Source organism: Papaver somniferum, unplaced genomic scaffold (assembly GCF_003573695.1).
Source record: "Papaver somniferum cultivar HN1 unplaced genomic scaffold, ASM357369v1 unplaced-scaffold_135, whole genome shotgun sequence".
Classification (NCBI taxonomy): domain Eukaryota; kingdom Viridiplantae; phylum Streptophyta; class Magnoliopsida; order Ranunculales; family Papaveraceae; genus Papaver; species Papaver somniferum.
The window spans coordinates 1,558,524-1,577,486 of NW_020622713.1; the positions used below are offsets into that span (position 1 = coordinate 1,558,524).

At 34.0% G+C, this 18,963-nt stretch overlaps 1 protein-coding gene across 1 annotated transcript; it reads left to right on the plus strand.

Moving 5' to 3' along the window:
- The first annotated feature begins 14,221 nt into the window (after positions 1 to 14,221).
- LOC113334180 (WAT1-related protein At1g09380-like) lies at positions 14,222 to 18,963 on the plus strand. The gene is made up of 7 exons (XM_026580529.1): positions 14,222 to 14,480; positions 16,001 to 16,063; positions 16,142 to 16,258; positions 17,459 to 17,696; positions 17,792 to 17,950; positions 18,079 to 18,230; positions 18,307 to 18,963. Exons 1-7 carry the CDS (start codon positions 14,440 to 14,442, stop codon positions 18,530 to 18,532), a joined length of 996 nt encoding a protein of 331 aa, XP_026436314.1. The 5' UTR covers positions 14,222 to 14,439; the 3' UTR covers positions 18,533 to 18,963.

Sequence of the window (18,963 nt, forward strand, 5' to 3'; positions counted from 1 at the left end):
GGTGAAGATAAACTTGATCAAAGCGAAACGCTTTACCAACACACTATTTCGAGATAAAAGATAAGCAATGAATGCTCATCTCGAAATGTCAAATGTGTATGATCTAGTCTATCTAGCATACCAATTTTGTCTCATAAGAAGTAGGAGATAGAATAGATAGACTTTTGAGTGATAGATAAGTTCAAGTCTCCACATACCTTTTTATTGATGAAGTTCCACGGTTCCTTGTATAGATCTTTGTTGTTGTATGATGAATCGCCATGAAGTCCTTGAGCTCAATACTTTTCTATCCTAGTCCGAGACTTAGCTATGTAGGCTAGAAATCAAGATTCATAGTTTTGATCACTAACATTGACAAACATGCTTGAGATAGCAACGCATGCGAGGTCGAACGAGCTATGCTCTAACAATCTCCCCCTTTGTCAATTTTAGTGACAAATCTATTAATACATATGGAATACAAAAAAAAGATAAACTTTAATGAATCATATTCCATAGTCTAATCTTCAACGTTCCTTGAAATCTTCGTCCTTCCAAGTACTCCAATGATCCCAAAGGTTGTAAGTTTAGCATCACCGTTGTTGAAGATCCGTAGCTATAACAATGTGAGAAATCGAGATTCTCAATCATTATTATACAGTGTCATAGTATTATTATGTAATATCAAAGTCCAATTGTATCACGACTTTAACAATAATACTAGGGTGATATGTATCACTCCCCCTTAGTCAATACTCGATCTCGATCATGGAAACCACTCCCCCTTACACAATGATCCAAAAACCATATGTATTTGTAGTGTGAACTACATTATTTCTCCCCCTTTTTGTCAATAAAATTGGCAAAGGTACAAGAACGGGATCATAATGAAATTTCCACAAGAGACATTTCATAGACTAAGAGAAAAATACATACCAACTTAATTTAGATGCAATCATAAAGCCGAAGCTAAATGCATTCATCAAGGAGTTTTAAGATACAAGATAACCCATATAAAATTCCACAGCCGCACACCCCGCAAGATATTACCATTAAGCACAAGTTCAAAAGAACTCTCCCCCATTAGATGTCATTCCCGAAAGAACAACAAGAGCGACCTTAATTTCGAAAGAAAAGAAGGATTTTTTAATTGGACACCAAAAACCATAGGAATGATTTTCTATATCCGAAGCTCAACCAAATTAATCACAAGTAAACCCATGATTAATTCAATTGAAAACGCAACTAAATCAAATCACAAAAGTGATCAATTTAATTGAAAGTGCTCAACATAAGTAAACTTACGGAGCTACGACTAAGGTAATCATACGGAGATGACTAACTTAATCGTTCACATATTCAACATAAGGAAAACCTTACGGAATATACGACTACATTAACCAATAGAACATGATTAGTATAGTCGTTCATATACTCAACACAAGAATTTGTGGAATATATGAAAACTCAACTAGATTAATTACAAGAGAACCTATAATTAATCTAATTGGAATACAAACAACCAAACTAATCACCGAAGTAATCAATTTAATTATTTTGGGCTCAACATAAGAGAACTTATGGAACCCCGACTAAGTTCATCATAGAATATGAAAACCTTAACCGTACATGTACTCGACATAAGAAAGAAAACTTATGGAGTACAAACTAAAAAACCAAACTGATTGATTAATTTAGTTCCTAATGCTCGACATATAGCATCACAAGCCAATAAGAATAATCGACGTAGTTGTATCGTGCTCAACATAAGACACTCAATGGAGCCTTCATGGTAAAACATAACAAGATGGATCAATGAAGATCAATACCATGGATAACATACAAGGATCTATTCTATTTTCCATCATAACGATATAGTAGACTTTATCCTTGTCAAACAAAAGATATCATCCTATTTTCCATCAAATACATGACTGCATAGGCATAAATTTTGTAATTGTCAAAAGTCCATTCGTCCTTTCATCAATACGAATACTAATTCATGAACGACTTTACTTTTGACCGCAATATGGGACCTTCAAGTTCACGGACGTAAACAATACATATCCCATAAACAAACTGCAATATCAGAAAATCATAAAAATCAATACTGCAATAACATCATCATCCAAATATTTTAGAATTTAAAACTAATAAACCTAAAAAATAACATAAAAAGATGAAAACAAAAATAGCTATGTGTAGTCACAATCATCGCTATTCAAAGCACTAGTTATTCTTCCAACTAATCCAAAAAGAAGACATACTAGGAAAATAAGAAGATGCATTACTCATCACCTTCATCATCGGACAATTTCCAAGTAGCTTGAATTGAATCCAACTCTTCCTTGAGCTCGGGACACTTTGTTCCAATTAACGACACTTGATCTTTTAAGAACTTCACTCTTGCATTTTCCTTGCTTACACCCTTGTAAACTTTTTGAATAAGCCTCAATGTGGTAGGGTCTTCAACATCAAGAGGAGTACCTCTTTGTCGCTTTCGAACATTTTCCCTTATACGCCGAAAAGTACATGGACGAACAAGTTTTGGAACCCCAAGAGAATTTCCAATAAAATCAATTCCACGATCACGGCAAATTTGGCTAATCAAACAAGGATAGCCTAACATCTTGATGTGAGAAGTCATTGTTATCATTTGAAAGATGATAAAGCCACAAATATCAAGATCTGTATTGTCGGATGCAAGGAAGAAGACCAATTCCGCAAACTCATAACTCCACCAAGAATTCTCAATTGTGGAGGGACAAAGTTTAGAGATACCGAGTTTTCAAAACGCCATTAAAGAAATAATAAGATCATTAGTAGGAAACTTTCCTTGACTCCAAACAACCTTCTTTCCACAAAGTCCAATAGAGATATCATTATATGAAGGACGTTCATCACTTGGTCTAGGTAACCGTACGTTGCCCAATGGTATTTTGGTGACCCTTGAAATTAACTCTCTATTAACAAGAAACCTTTCTCTATTTATCATGGATTTGAATTCCATCTTCTTAAAATCAACATCATGAATGTTGGCATAGAAAATCCTTGTTAGAGAATCAAAACCTTCACCAAGGCCATTAAAGATATTCCCAAAATTGAACTTTTTGAAGCAAGCTAAATCCTCTTCATATCCACTAAAGGTTTCCAATTTCTTTTCTAGAATAAAACCTTTGGAAGCAATCCTCTCAAAAGTTCTAGCACACGAATCATTTACAAACCTAATTCTAAGAGAATTTTGATCACAAGGAGGATTCAAGCTAGAGGATTTTGAGCTTTTAGAACTCCTTTTCATGCTTCTAGAAATCATCATAAAGAGATACACAAGAGGAGATTAGTTACTTGAAGAGAACCTCAAACACCCTTCCTTTTGATTTCTTCAAACAAGCTTTAATGGTGGAGAAGCACAAACCCTAGTTCACGTACGCGGACGGAAGATGAGAAAGGAGAAGGTTTGCGGACCACCAACATATATATATATATATATATATATATATATATATCCCTCATTCATGGGTTTGGGCTGTACACGAACCGTGATCCACAAGACTTAAGGAAAAATCTTAGCCCTTTCCACATAAGTGGTAAACAACCAACAAAAAAGTGGAAGAAAAACAGAGGTAATAGAAAGTTAACCAAACAACAGCACAACTGTACACAACTCAAGCCATTTCTTACCCCACATCAAGATATATACAAATGGGGAAAAGCCAGTCTTGTTACCAAGAGGCATAATGCGCAGAGGAATTCTTATGAGACACATCTGGTTGATAGGTGTGAACAGTCCTTGTAGTATAATCAAAATAACGATGATAGTCAGGGCAGCTGGAGCTTTCTATCATTCGTTGGTTTGGGCTAGAAGAAGGATATTTCTGATATCTGGATTGTTCAGTATTAACAGTTTTAACACGACCAACACCCTTTCCGGAAAGATTCTTACACTTAACAAAATTAAGTTTTTCTAAGAATTTTAAAACGCCTTCGAACGTTTTAATTATCAATTGATCCATCATGATAGTATTCCTCATAGAGATCAAGATTTAATCTAATGAGGTTCCATATCCTTGAGCGTATTGAATGTTTTCCCAATTTTCTTTCCTTTTATTTTTTTCTTCAGATTGCTTCTTAACATCTAAATCTCCCCTTTTAGCTGAAGTAAGATTATCATCAGAACCCAGAGGTTTTAAGCATAACAATCTTTGAACAATCTTTAAGGAATTCTGGCGTGCGTTACAGATGCCAGGAGCAAGTTTTCCAAAGAAATTTACCATAGGGAAATTTATATGGAACGAACAAACACAAACTTATTAGGTTTACCGTGTTTGTCTTCTCTGATACCAATTGAAAAAGCGGGGGTCTAAAAACATCACCCAATATTCCGATTAGCAATCTGTATGGGCTAACTCCGAAATACTTTACTAGAGAATCAACTAGAAAGTCAGACTCAATCTAGATAAAAGTATCTCAAGGAGTTAATATCTCTCTCTTGATTTGATTTTTACTCAAGCTAAAAACAATAGCGAGTCTTTATCAAATACAAGGAATAACTTGGACAATACCAAAGACCAATGTCCAAGGATCAATCAATATCAATCAACAATCAAAGGTTAGAATTCCAATTAATGATCACGAATGCACAACCTGTATTATTTCAATTATATAAAATATAATGCGGAAAAGAAATAACACAGACACCAGAAATTTTGTTAACCAGGAAACCGCAAATGCAGAAAAACCCCGGGACCTAGTCCAGATTGAATACACATTGTATTAAGCCGCTACAGACACTAGCCTACTCCAAGCTAACTTCAGAGTGGACTATAGTTGAACCCCAATCAGTCTCCCACTGTCCAAGGTACAATTGTACTCCTACGCCTCTGATCCCAGCAAGATACTACGCACTTGATTCCCTTAGTTGATCTCACCCACAACCAAGAGTTGCTGCAACCCAAAATCACAGACTTGATAATAAACAGATCTGTTTCACATAGAAAAGTTTATCAAAGGATAAATCTGTCTCCCACAGATAAACCCTAGGTTTTTTTCCGTTTTAAGATATAAAATCAAGGTGAACAGGAACCAATTGATAATCCGGTCTTATATTCCCGAAGAACAGCCTAGATTAATCAATCACCTGTCAACAATACTTCTTGACTACACAAGCGGATTGTCGAGGAATCACAAACAGTGAGACAAAGATGTTTGTGACTTCTTTATCTTTCCTATCGGAGAACTCTCACGATCTCAAGCCAATCAATCAATTGTACGCGTACGATAGAAGATGCAAGATCATACTACACAACTACGATAAAATTAGTATCGGTTTGGCTTCACAATCCCAATGAAGTCTTTAAGTCGTTAACCTGAATTTAGAGAAGAAAATCAAAGGTTAATGGAGATCGACTCTAGCGGGCGCACTAGTAGCACACAGACGTGTGGGGATTAGTTTTGCACAATGTTAGATGTCTCCTTTATATAGCCTTCAAATCAGGGTTTTGCCTTAGGTACAAATCAATCCTTATTCACCGTTAGATGAAAACCTGATTTAGATTCAAGCTAATATTTCTCAATCGTTAGATCGAAAACTTAGCTTGTCACACACACTTGGGTAGACGTTTACTGGGTTAGTGAAAACCATGCCCAAACGTGTACGTGTATGTTGGTTCAACATAGTAACCCAAAAGGTTAACCATATGAGCATTTCATATTAACCTTGTTCTTCTTCACCATACCTAGTTCAATTGACTCAATGAACTAGTTAAAGAGTTGTTCAATTGCTATGAGATCTTATGTAATACACAAGACACAATTGAAACAAAGATGATTCGAATCGATTGAATCGGCTCATGAAAATTATAGCCACGGTTTGCATAAAGAATTCCTTAGTAATTTAATGTTTCATGTTCAGAGCACATTGTTAGATCATAACCTCTTAAGTTCACAAACAAGTTCGCGGACTTAAGTTAATCGGTTGAGTTTTCCAAACTCAGTAGAAATTCTCGGAAAGAGAACTTCCGCCAGTTCGCGGACTGGGTTCGCAGACTGAGTTCGCGGACTTAGCACACAAACGAGTTTTGGAAAATCCAGCAGAAATTCTCGGTTGAGAACTTCCGACAGTTCGCGGACTGAGTCTGCGGACTGGGTTCGCGGACTTGGCAAGGCAATTCCACAATCCTCCCGATTTCTCTTGATCAACAAAGTTCGAAAACTTCGGTTCAAGTAATACATGGTTATGTAATCTAATCTCTCATTTCAATCATTGAGACATTATCAGAGGACGCTATGTAGCCGTTATTCACAGACCGATTCATGTCAGAGGAATTCTCAAAGTGATTGAAACTTTTCATGACTTTCGTCACTAGGTGAAGATAAACTTGATCAAAGCGAAACGCTTTACCAACACACGATTTCGAGATAAAAGATAAGCAATGAATGCTCATCTCGAAATGTCAAATGTATATGATCTAGTCTATATAACATACGACTTTTGTCTCACAAGAAGTAGGAGATAGAATAGATAGACTTTTGAGTGATAGATAAGTTCAAGTCTCCACATACCTTTTTGTTGATGAATTTCCACGGTTCCTTGTATAGATCTTCGTCGTTGTATGATGAATCGCCATGAAGTCCTTGAGATCAACTACACTTTTCTATCCTAGTCCGAGACTTAGCTATATAGTCTAGAAATCAAGACTCATAATTTTGATCACTAACATTCACAACACATGCTTGAGATAGCAACGCATGCGAGGTCGACCGAGTTATGCTCTAACACTTCGCATCCGGGAAAACTACCATTATGGCATTCATTAAAGGTATATCCTTATCTGTTACTTTGATATCCTGGAGTTTGATCGCTATGATATATCTCCTTAAAGGTTTCTAACATCCAAATAAAACCCATATCATTCTCCCAATTCGTAAAACCCTGTGCCGCCGTGAAAGTTTGTTTATCCGAAGTTTGGAAAACAATGTTTAACTACGACATCTCGTACTTGTTTTTCTCGTAAGTACAATCTATTAACCAAACATGATGGAAGCATTGAGCCAATTTGATCATCTTCAGATGCGACAAGAAAATACTAGTTACTTTATCGTCCATTACGGTGTTCTTCATTGTGCAGTTGTGTTGCCCAGATAACTGCTGAGGTTGTTCTATAACCACTCTACCATCCTATGTCGTTCTCCTGATGAGTGGTGTTGCCGCGTATATATCATTCTTGTTGATTTTTATATAATCTTAACTCTTAATAAAATTGATAAAGCTAGTGTGGAGATTGATATAACTAGTGTGGAGATGTATGAGCATAGTGTTAGAGTTGCTCATACAAAGCTCCTAGTAATTAGAGATATGGTAGTAGTGGTGGAGAAAGCTTGTTCTCTGTAAAACTTTTGTTATTAGCATTTCTTGCTCACACACTTAAAATAGGTATTCATCTTCCTTTTATATAGGCTAGAAAAACTTGTGAAAAGGCGAGGGTACCCAAATATACCTCAAGCTAAATCTTTTCCTACCTATAAGTCCTTTCTCCGAAAGTGATTGTCTATGAACTGAGTCGAGACAATACAACTAATAGGTTCACACGAAGTGTGAACCTATTAGTTACTGAGATCGAGACAATTCAAAAATGAAGTATGTTACTTGATAAAAAGGTTCAGACTTAACCAAACACAATAAGATTCACCTATCAAGTAAATAGGAATTAACGTTTGTGTAATTTACTTTAATTATAATAAAACAATTATAATGCGGAAAATATAAAGTAAATGACACAGCAAGATTTTTTTAACGAGGAAACCGCAAATGCAGAAAAACCCCGGGACCTTGTCCAGAATTGAATACTCTCAGGATTAAGCCGCTACACAAAATTACACGTAACTTCGTATAGTTGAGACCAAGCAACTAAACCTATAGTTCACCTAGTTCCGTCTGTATTCCCACGCCTCCGACCTTAGTCACGTACTTGGAACAATTCATTTGGTTCGTATTCCAAACAGTAAAGAAACAACAAATCTGTTTGGTATCAACTCTATTCAACCAAGTGATATGAGTTGGACAAAGGCTCTTCTGTTTATCTTAACATAAACTCCTTCGCCAGGTCCTTAGATCTATCCTGTATTCAATTACAGAAGTAATCTTTTAAGATTAAGCCAACAACACTATTAATCCGAAGAATTGTGTTGATGCCGATCTACTCAATTAATCAATCCAATCTATCACGGGGATAAACCGATTATTCATTGGATCCTCTTTTACCGAAACGAGTATTGTGCACACCAAAGATTGTGAACTTACAAATCAGAAATCTTCAATATCTTCTTAGTCTTCAAATGTTCTTAGATCTTCAATAATAACCTGCACACAATCACTTGAATCTCTTGTGATTAATCATGCACAGAACGGAGTCTGTTAACAATTTATCATCATAAGATCGTCTTTAGAACTAACAACAGTCTAAATATCCATGTCGAAACTATGAACTAGTTTGAGTGAATCTTATATCAGAAGAGAAGATTCTCAAGCATAAACAAACTAGGTGCAATCAAAGTTCAACCACTGTTAATCAATCAAATCAATGAAAACAAAAGATAAACCGCAATTATCTAGTTTCCCACCAACGGTACACGCTAGATCTTCTCAATCCCAAAGAAGACTTTAAACTCAGTGGCCGTAAGAGATTTCGCCTAATTAGGTTACTCTACTCTCCGAATAGGAGGCTACACCAGTAACAACACAACAAAGAGGAAGCTTGTTGTTACGAAGGATTAGTTCGCTAGAAAGGCAAACTTCAAGTATTTATAAACAAGAAAGTTTGGACACCAAGGAATTTCTAAAACCGAAAATATTCTCAAGATATTCATTAAAGCACAAATTCGGTTTTCATAATTCCTGGAAATGCTCTGTCCAAAAATAATGATCGAAATCTCTCGGAAAATCTATAATTAGTAAATGCACATTACTAATTCTTATTTCAATACAAAATGAAGTTAAATACCTTAATTAAAATATTCTTAACTTATTTATGTTTCGATCCTGGGATTCTCTTCCCTTAGCTATTAAGGAATAACTTTGAACAATTAAATAATAAATATTCATAGCACGTGTTCAAAGTATGTCGACATCCTTACTTTGTAAGTTCTCTTTCACACTTACAACCTTGAAACCGATTTGCCACACTTCCAAACAAGTTTAGAATTGGTTCATCCAACTTTCAAGAACTGTGCGATTGATCAAATAACATTCAATCACAATCATGGGTTTATCGGTTCTACCAAAACAAGTTTCGGTTCTACCTTCCATGTGAGTATTGTGCATAGTCACACTAACTTTCCAAAATTCGGTTGACTAGGTACTAGGATCAGTTCCCCACATATATATGGGATCTAACTTATATGTGTTGCACATGTCCGTAGGATCGGTTCCCCTTTGCCTAAAAACGTGTTGCACATGTTCATAGGATCGGTTCCCCTTTCTGCTATAAAGCTTGCTGCACCTCATATAAGGATCGGTTCCCCTTTGTGATGTATTGCACCTCTTACTAGGATCGGTTCCCCTTTCCCATAATTGGTCAGACATAAAATCACAAACCCGATCATACCATCTCAGGTGATTACTTAAGATCGATTTCACTAATAAAAGTCATAGTATAGGTCTGTTCTTCGTGAATTCTACTTCTAAAATTTGTGAGTTAAAATTGGGTTGGGTTATGACCACGTGACGATTAAATGTGTGAAGGATATTCCAGTTCGACTACGAATTTCGAACTAGTGTATCTAAATCGAATTTCGAACTACGAGTCAATACTCTTCTAAAAATATGTGAAGAGTATTGACTCGGTATCTAAATCGAACTACTTAGCAATTCGACTACGAATTTCGCTTTCCTCGGATCGCTTTTTGCTCTCCCTTTAACAGAAATCTGGATGCAAGTTACCAATAGGTCACACAATAAGACCGGGTTTTATGGAGATGTCCAAGCTTTTCCCAAATGCCCTTGCAGATCAGCCTGGAAAGAGCCTAGCTCTTGTGGTTGTTCTCGGTTTTAAGAGAAAAACGGATGATGGGTGTCCGTTTTTTATTTGTTGGGTCCACCAATTACAGAAACCCACTTAATTCTTTGTTGGTCCACTTGGTCTCACTAAATTTTACCAAAAAGATAATGATTATCCGGTATATACAAGTTGTTAGATTTTTATGCTAAAATCTCTCTTGGCCCCATCAAGTTACAAGGGTTTTAAGAATATAACGGACAATTATTATTCGTTTTCACCTTTTTGAGAACGGTTAATGGTTAGCCATATCCGGACTCTTCCCGATGGAATTCCCGCACGCCAGGGAAGGCTTGCGGGAAGAGGGGCCGGGTTTAGGTGACAATTTTATTGTTTGGGAAGCATGCCCATAAGACCCAGTCTAAGGCTTTGTTTGGTATTGATGCGGTTTTTATAAAAGCACTTTTCTGTTGTACGTTGTTGTGTTGTGCCGTGGGGAAAAACAGTTAGACGTTTGGTAAAATATTAATTAAAGTTAAAGCTAATTAAAAAAGTAATCAAAGTATGTTTTGTAAAGTGGCAAATGACAAAAACAGACATATTTCTGAAAATAGTTTTATTCAATTTTATTGGGTTTAAAAATAATAAAAAAATAAAATGTTAAATTTACTAATTGTGTTATTATTATGATTTTTAAAAAAAATTATTTTACTTAACCACTTTTTATTATACATATATATATATATATATATATAATATATATATATATAATTTTCAAACCAAAAATCAAAATAAAATTAAGTAATTTTAATATTTTTTTTATTTTTATTAATGAAATGGTATCATGAAATAGTTTGAAAATAAAATATAATAATATTTAAAGAATAAAATATATGAAATAAAAAATTGATTATATATATATTAAAGGGTAATTTTTGTCATTTACAAAATAAAATAGGGACAAAAAGGATAAATCAAGCATTAAATTTTAGTGGGATAAAAGCTTATGTTTTTCTAGCTTTTAAAAGCTCATCCTCCCAGCTTTTGAAAATTGAGGAATTTGGAAAGTGCTTTAGATAAAAAGCACTTTGATTTTTTTTTACCAAACACCGGTGTCAAAAATTATTGACATATATAGGTTTTGAAAATGCTTTTGGAAAAATAAAAGTATTACCAAACCCAGCCTAAGGCCTAGTTTGGTATTGTTGCGGCTTTTGCAAAAGCACTTTTCTGCTGTGCGTTGTTGTGCTCTGCTGTGAGAAAAAAGCAGTTAGAAGTTTGGTAAAATATTAAATAAAGTTAAAACTGATTAACAAAAAGCAATCAAAGTGTGTTTAGTAAAATATCATATGCAACTATTGTTGTTGTATCAAATGACAAAAACAGACATATATCTGAAAATAATTTTGTTTCAATTTTATTGGGTTTAAAAATAATTAATTTGTTTTTACTATTAAATATAAACATATATAATATTAAATTTACTTAACCACTTTTAATATATATATCTATATATATATATAATTTTCAAACAAAAAATCAAACTAAAATTAAGTAATTATTTAATATTATTATCAACTGTGTCATTAAATAAATATTTTATTATTTAGTATTTGTTTTTATTTTTATTTTTGACAAACTAAATGAAATTGTATCATAAAATAGTTTAAAAATAATATATAATAATATTAAAGAATAAAATATATGAAATAAAAATGGATTGTATATATATTTAAGGGTAATTTTAGTCATTTACAAAATAAAACAGAGATAAAAAGGATAAATCAAACATTAAATTTTGATGGGATCAAAGCTTATGTTTTTGTAGCTTTTAAAAGCTCCTCCTCCCCAGCTTTTGAAAATTGAGGAATTTGGGAAGTGCTTTGGGTAAAAAGCACTTTGATTTTTTTTTTACCAAACACCAATTTCAAAAATTATTAACATACATAGATTTTGAAAGTGCTTTTGGAAAAATAAAAACATTACCAAACCTAGCCTAACAGAGGTTTACTCAATAAATACTTTTATTGATTTCCAAAGAGTTTAATGGATTTACAAAGTATTGTGTTATTGGTTGTATACTTTTAAAATCTCTTTCAAAGTTTATGTTACTCGTTGTAGATTGTCAAAAAGTCTTCTAAAGTTTGTGTTACTCGTTGTAGACTTGAAAATTCAAAGACTTTGCATACTTACCTATTTTCAAGACTTTGAGTGACTTTTGTGTATATATTTGCCTTGATTAAAGTCTTGCAAAATATGTAAGATTTTGGAAGACTTACAAATTTTTTATAAATTGATTTTTACTCTCTTTTATTTTATTTCATGAATACACAATCTATAAAACTCCTATTATAGGTGAGTATAAATTATATGATATGATTAAACATTTTTTAAATTTTAATTATTATGTACATATGTACAATAATAATTATTTTATTTTATTGTTACACTTTATTGTATTTTGTTAAACAAAAGAAATAAGTTATATATATAAAATAATAATAATTTATTTTAATTTAGTTGAAGTTGCTATAAATAATACGCTACAATAAATTTTGTATCTATGTCTATCATGCATATTTCTATATAAAATTTGTTTTTATAACTCTTAAGGACTCTACAAATGTCTGCAAGACATTAGACAACTCTGCACGACTCCACAAAAATTTGCTCAACTCTGTATAATTCTCGCGAAGTTATTAATTTTCATGACTCTTTTCAAATCTTTACAAATCTACAAAACCCCTGTAAGACTCGGAGCGAGATGCCCGGAACCGAATGAACCAGTTATGGGTAATCGGGTACCCGTTGAAACTCCTCATAAAACCGGCCCAACGGCCTTGCCAGTAATTAAAACAGTCCTCTCGTAAGTTCGTAACAAAAAGAAAAGAGGGATTTACTGTTTAGTCCAGAAAACCCGACCCGGGTTACTGGCTAGTCCAGCGCCAAAAAATATTTACTCCCTAATCCAAAAAAGTTTTGAAAAGAGTAAATTTACTCTACTAACCCTAGTATATAACATTATGTATAATAATACATATGTTACTACATATTACATATGTAGTATACTTGTATACTAGTAGTAATTAGTAGTAACTAGTATGTAGTATGTAGTAATAACATATGTAGTATGTAATATACTAGTAGTAACTAGTATGTCGTATGTAGTAATAACATATGTAGTATGTAGTATACTAGTAGTAACTAGTATACTAGTAGTAATATGTTATGTATTGATACTACATATTGATATGTTATGTATTGATACTACATATTGATACTAGTAGTAATATGTTATGTATTGATACTACATATTGATATGTAGTATGTTATGTATTGATACTACATATTGACATGTAGTATGTTATATATTGATATGTAGTATGTTTGATATGTAGTATGTTATATATTGATACTACATATTGATATATAGTATGTTATATATTGATATGTAGTATAGTATACTAGTAGTATATACTAGTAGTAACTAGTATACTAGTAGTATACCAGTAGTAACTAGTATGTAGTATGTAGTAATAACATATGTAGTATGTAATATACTAGTAGTAACTAGTATGTAATATGTAGTAATAACATATGCAGTATGTAGTATACTAGTAGTAACTAGTATACTAGTAGTAATATGTTATATATTGATACTACATATTGATATGTAATATGTTATGTAGTGATACTACATATTGACATGTAGTATGTTATATATTGATATGTAGTATGTTATATATTGATACTACATATTGATATGTAGTATGTTATGTATTGATACTACATATCAAAAAGAAATTCTTATGTATTGATACTACATATTTTACTATTAGTACTAGCTACTACTAGTTTATTAGTATACTATACTATAGTAGTATACTAGTTTAGTATAGTAAAGTAGTTACATAATTTACTAGTAACAATAAGATATTTTTGTTACTACTAGTACAGTACATATTAATATGTAGTATCACCGTATTGATACTACCAGTATGTAGTAATATTTACATGTGTTTATACTAATTAGACCTGGAAGGGTGTTTTAGGAATTTATAAAATACACTTTATAGTCTCCACGAAGTTTTTAGACTAGAAAGTAAATAATCTAATCCAAAGAGAGTAAATCTTTTCCACGGGTGGACTAACAATTAACCGGGTCTGCTAAAACTGGACTAGCGAGTAATTACTACAAAAGAAAACCCCAATTTCCACTTACCTTTCTTAAAGAAATGGAGAGAGAGAGAGAAAGAGTTCAGCTTAAGAACAGACCAGAGAGAGAGATTGATTGAGAGAGGTGAAGAGTTTTATTGGGAGAAATGAATACGAATATGAGCCTAGGTCGGAGAAGGAGGAGAATTGGAATCCAGGTTTGGACAAATGGAAAGTTTTTCTCTTCTTCTTCAACTTGGATTCGTATCGGCCATTAACAAATAAGGGTTAGAAGTTAAAGTTATGAATTTCTATGTATTCAGAAGAAGCAGGAAGAGAAATGAGATATCCAAGGTATGTGTCTATTAACTTTAATGTTTCAATTGCGCGAAATTAGGGCAAAATTTGATTTGGGGCAAAAATAAAACCCACAAAATCCTTGATCACGTGACGTCACGTGATGTAAAAATTCTAAACGTTAAAATTCTGCCTCAATTTTGTTTTCGCCCCCTTCTATTTCTTTCGAGTACTATATATATTCAAAAATCAGAATTTTCCATGAATTGGCCTTCACTGTTCTGTGGTAGTTCCTTTCTAGTTCTTGGAGCAGATTCTTGCTTCCTTGTCAGCATTGGTTCTATCTTCGCCTCATTCATTCTATCTTCTTTATTCTTTCTTGTTATCATAACTTTATAAGTAAATTAAAAGAAAATGGGGAATTGTATGATCAAATTGAAAGGATTTACATGGAAGAATGTTTAACTCCTGTGAAGAAAGAATGGGTTCCAGTTTTGAGTTTACTCTGCATCCAGTTAGGATATGCAGTGATGAGCTTTACCACTAAATTTTCAATTAATGAAGGTTTCAATCCGTTCATTCTGACTGCCTATAGGCAATTAGTGGCATTTTTTGTGGTTCTCATACCAGCTTTGTTCTTTGAAAGGTGAATTGATTTCCCTTTTTTGATTTGGTTTCTTTAACATTTATATTGTTTTCATGTTTCTTTTCTACTACTGCACCCTGTTTATTTACTTGTGTGTTTTTTGATTAGAATCAAAAGGCTATCTTTTTGGGATAAAATAAGCAATTCATGGGTCAAATTTGTTATTTCTGTGCAAAGGGTTTACCCAGTTTTGAAACAAGTGTTTCTGTTTCCTTTAAAAGATGGGTTTTCTGGTTTTGCAAAATTATTGTTATTGCCTTCAGAGCTTTAAATGCATCATGGACCTCGTACTTTCTTGGTCAAGGATTTCAATGCATCATGCATTTTGCAATTACTACGACTCTTCTTTGATTTTGGTTCTTTGTGTTGTGTTCTTATTTCAAACTGGATCTTGACTTTTGTTGGTAAACTGGTGTTTCCCTCTTTATGTCGTGTAATCCGAGTTGCTTTTCTTGATTTATAAACTAATAATAGTCTTTACATCAAAGAACAAAATCTATTTCAGCATTGTGATTGTGGCGAATGTGGTGAACAGATGTACCATCCTATAGAACAGATCCTGTTCATGTTCTACTAAACTAATAAAAGAACACCCAAATCAATTACGATAATGTACTCGAAAACAAAGGAATTATGTATCACTACTTTAATATGAATGGAATCCTTTTCTGATCAAGTTATAAGTAGAACTGCCTAGCTAAAACTAAACTTATCTCTTGTGTTCGGAAACAAACGCCCTTTGCTTCTTTGACATGGGTCGTTTGTTTTCCGCAATGACTGATGATTAGGATGCAGGAGAGCTGGAATATGAAATCACATTAGGATGTTTTCTTTGAAACACTTTATGGAATCACATTTCCAAATAATGGTTTCGTTATTCGTTCTTTTTATGTTCATAAAATCCTGGGTTTTTGCCTATGTTGTTTTGCAGGAAAAGTGCTCATGGTATGAATATACGGATCCTGGTTCAACAGTTGTTTTTTTCAGTGCTTGGGTTAGTATCTTTCTTCTATGTTTTCAAGTTAGTGAAGTTATGTTCTACAATTGAGAATTCGATTCCATGTGTTTGCAGGGGTACTTTATACAACGCATTGTTCAGTCAGGGACTGAAATTTACAACTCCCACCATTGCAAGCGGGATTAATATTCTGTTTCCAGTATTAAACTTCATTGCGGCTGTGTTCTCCAGGTATTACTTCTTTAGAGTTATCCATTATTGTGTTTATTCTGTTTCCGTTTTGTTAGGCATGTCTCTGAATTCAGAGAAAAGTGTATTTTTTTTCTTTTGTCGCATCTTATTTTATAGCCCTGCATGTGTTATCATCACTCATGCTTTCTGGATTTTGTTTGTTTTCACTGGGCATAATGTTCAGGGTTAATATAGCATCACATTTGTAAAGTACCGTGACAATATTTTCCCCTTGTGCAATATCATCTTAAGTCTGGACATTTGGGTTTAACTCCAAAACCAAGAAGTACATATGAGGTGAACCAATCTGGAGTTACACCTTTGGATCATGTTCAGGCCATAACCACTCTGAGAAGTGGTAGATTAATAGGTAATCTGGATCCGATACTTGAGGAAATTGAGCAAATTAGGAACCTTCCCTCAATTGCCCAGGCTACTTCTTCTAACAATAATGAAATATGTTTGAACGAGAAGGATGAACCTGAGGTTTCCTATGTTCCTTGTGCTCCTTTTTCAAAGATTGTTACGCAAAGCAAAAGAAGCTCAAAACAATGAAATTTTAGAAGTGTTTAAGCAAGTCAGAGTGAATATTCTATTACTTGACGCCATTAGACAGATTCCAGCTTATGCTAAAGTTTTGAAAGATCTTTTGCACTGTGAAACACAGACTGAATGACTACTGCAGTGATTGTTTTTAAGGGGATTTCGGAAAAGAATGGAGTAAGGATCTGACGGAAACTGAGTTCTTAAATGTTTGCTTATCCCATTTTGGTGATTTAAAGATCCGGTTATGCATGATATTGTTGCTGCATTAAGTTTCTTTTTCGTTGATGCATCTAATAGTTCTCTAGATGCATATATGATCTATGAATGTGGAACTGTTTGATACAGGCCAGCTAACTTGGACTGCTGATTTTTAATCAATCTCGGCTTGTTTAGCCCGTTTTGTTGAGTCCAATGATCCAGTGCTTGTTGACATTGTCAATGCACCTCCGATTTCTGGTGAAGATAGTGTGTCCGCCGAAAATATTTCAGCTGATGTAGAACCCGATTTAGAGTCTGCAAGCCGAATAGAAACTATTGAACAGTCTGTACTTGTTGTTTATGTTAGTGATTTACTATCTCTACCATGCATGACTTGATTATTATGTTAGTCTGCAACCCGATTTATTTGTAAAGTAATAACTTTACGGATTTTAGGAATGAAGAATTACAATTTAAATCAACTGCGGGATGCTTGAAGATAGCAGGAACTATGCTTTCCGTTGGTGGATCGCTAGTCGTTTCATTCTACAGCGGGTTCCAAATATCTGTAAATAAATCCTCGGTTGATTGGCAATTTCTAAGAAGTTCAGGCACCACTCCAGAACCCAATAGTGTTGGTCCGGTCCTGATCGCATTAAGTTGCTTGGCGAGATTTGGTTGGTTTCAGCTGCAGGTAAGATTTAAAATGCATACTCTAAATCGCTAACAAAAAAAAAAAGAAGAAAATCTGATCTCAACTTTGTCCTTTTCTTTTCCCGTAATTTGCAGGGATGGTTATGTAAAGACTTTCCTTACCCGTACACCAGCACTGCCATAATCTGCCTACTTTCAAGTATCCAGTGTGCTATTGTTGGGGCTGGTATGAAGCATACAGTTAAGGCTTGGTCCTTAGCATCAACCTTGAGAATCGTATCGGTCTTATATAGTGTGAGCTATTTTCTCTATTTTTTTCTTGTTTCTTCTTCAGTTTTGTTTTAGTTAGCATCAGTTTTTTGATGAACCTTCCAATTACAATTTTCTAATTCTAACATTTAGTTGGTAAATGAATAATGCAGGGAGTGTTTGGATCTGCAATCACTTTCCTTGTGACGAATCTTTTCATCACAAAGAAAGGCCCAGTATTTGTGTCGATATTTAACCCAATATTTTTGATCTTTGTACAAATTTTTGGATGGGCCTTTTTTAAGGAAAACGTCTACTTCGGAAGGTAACAACTTTATATCAGATTCTATTTATTAACCTTGAAAATACAATATTAAACATTTACCTTTTTTGGTTTGCAGTTTGCTGGGGTCTGCATTATTACTTGTGGGGTTCATTGTCGCTCTATGGGCAAATTGGAAGGAAGTTTATTTGAGCTCCAACACTGTAGATTTAGAAGCTGGTGCTGAACAAGGTGTAGGGGGGACTGTGGATTTAGAAGCTGGTGTTGAACATTCTGAGGCTGGTAATGAGGATACCCATCAAACAAGGCGAGGCTGGTTCAGTAGATTTATAAGCTGGCGTTGAACAACTCGAGGTTTGTATGGAACAAGACAAGCGTTGGTGCACAGGAAGTGTTCATAAGATGGTGTTGAACATTCTGAGGCTGGTAATGAGGATACCCATCAAACAAGGTGAGGCTGGTTCAGTAGATTTATAAGCTGGCGTTGAACAACTCGAGGTTAGTATGGAACAAGACAAGCGTTGGTGCACAGAAAGTGTTCATAAGATGGCCTGTGATCCTAATGTAGAACTTCCAGTCTTTCATCTACTAATTTAAAAAGATTTAAGTTATATCTGGCTCAGGAACAAAAATAGTTGCTTATGTTTCATTTACTATGGAAATAAGACCAGAATTTTTTGTTTTGTCGTCTCTTGTAAATATGCATTTTGCTTACCCTTGGATGTACTTCCAATGTGTATTCGAAAAACACATGCCTACAGTAGTTTTTTCTTTA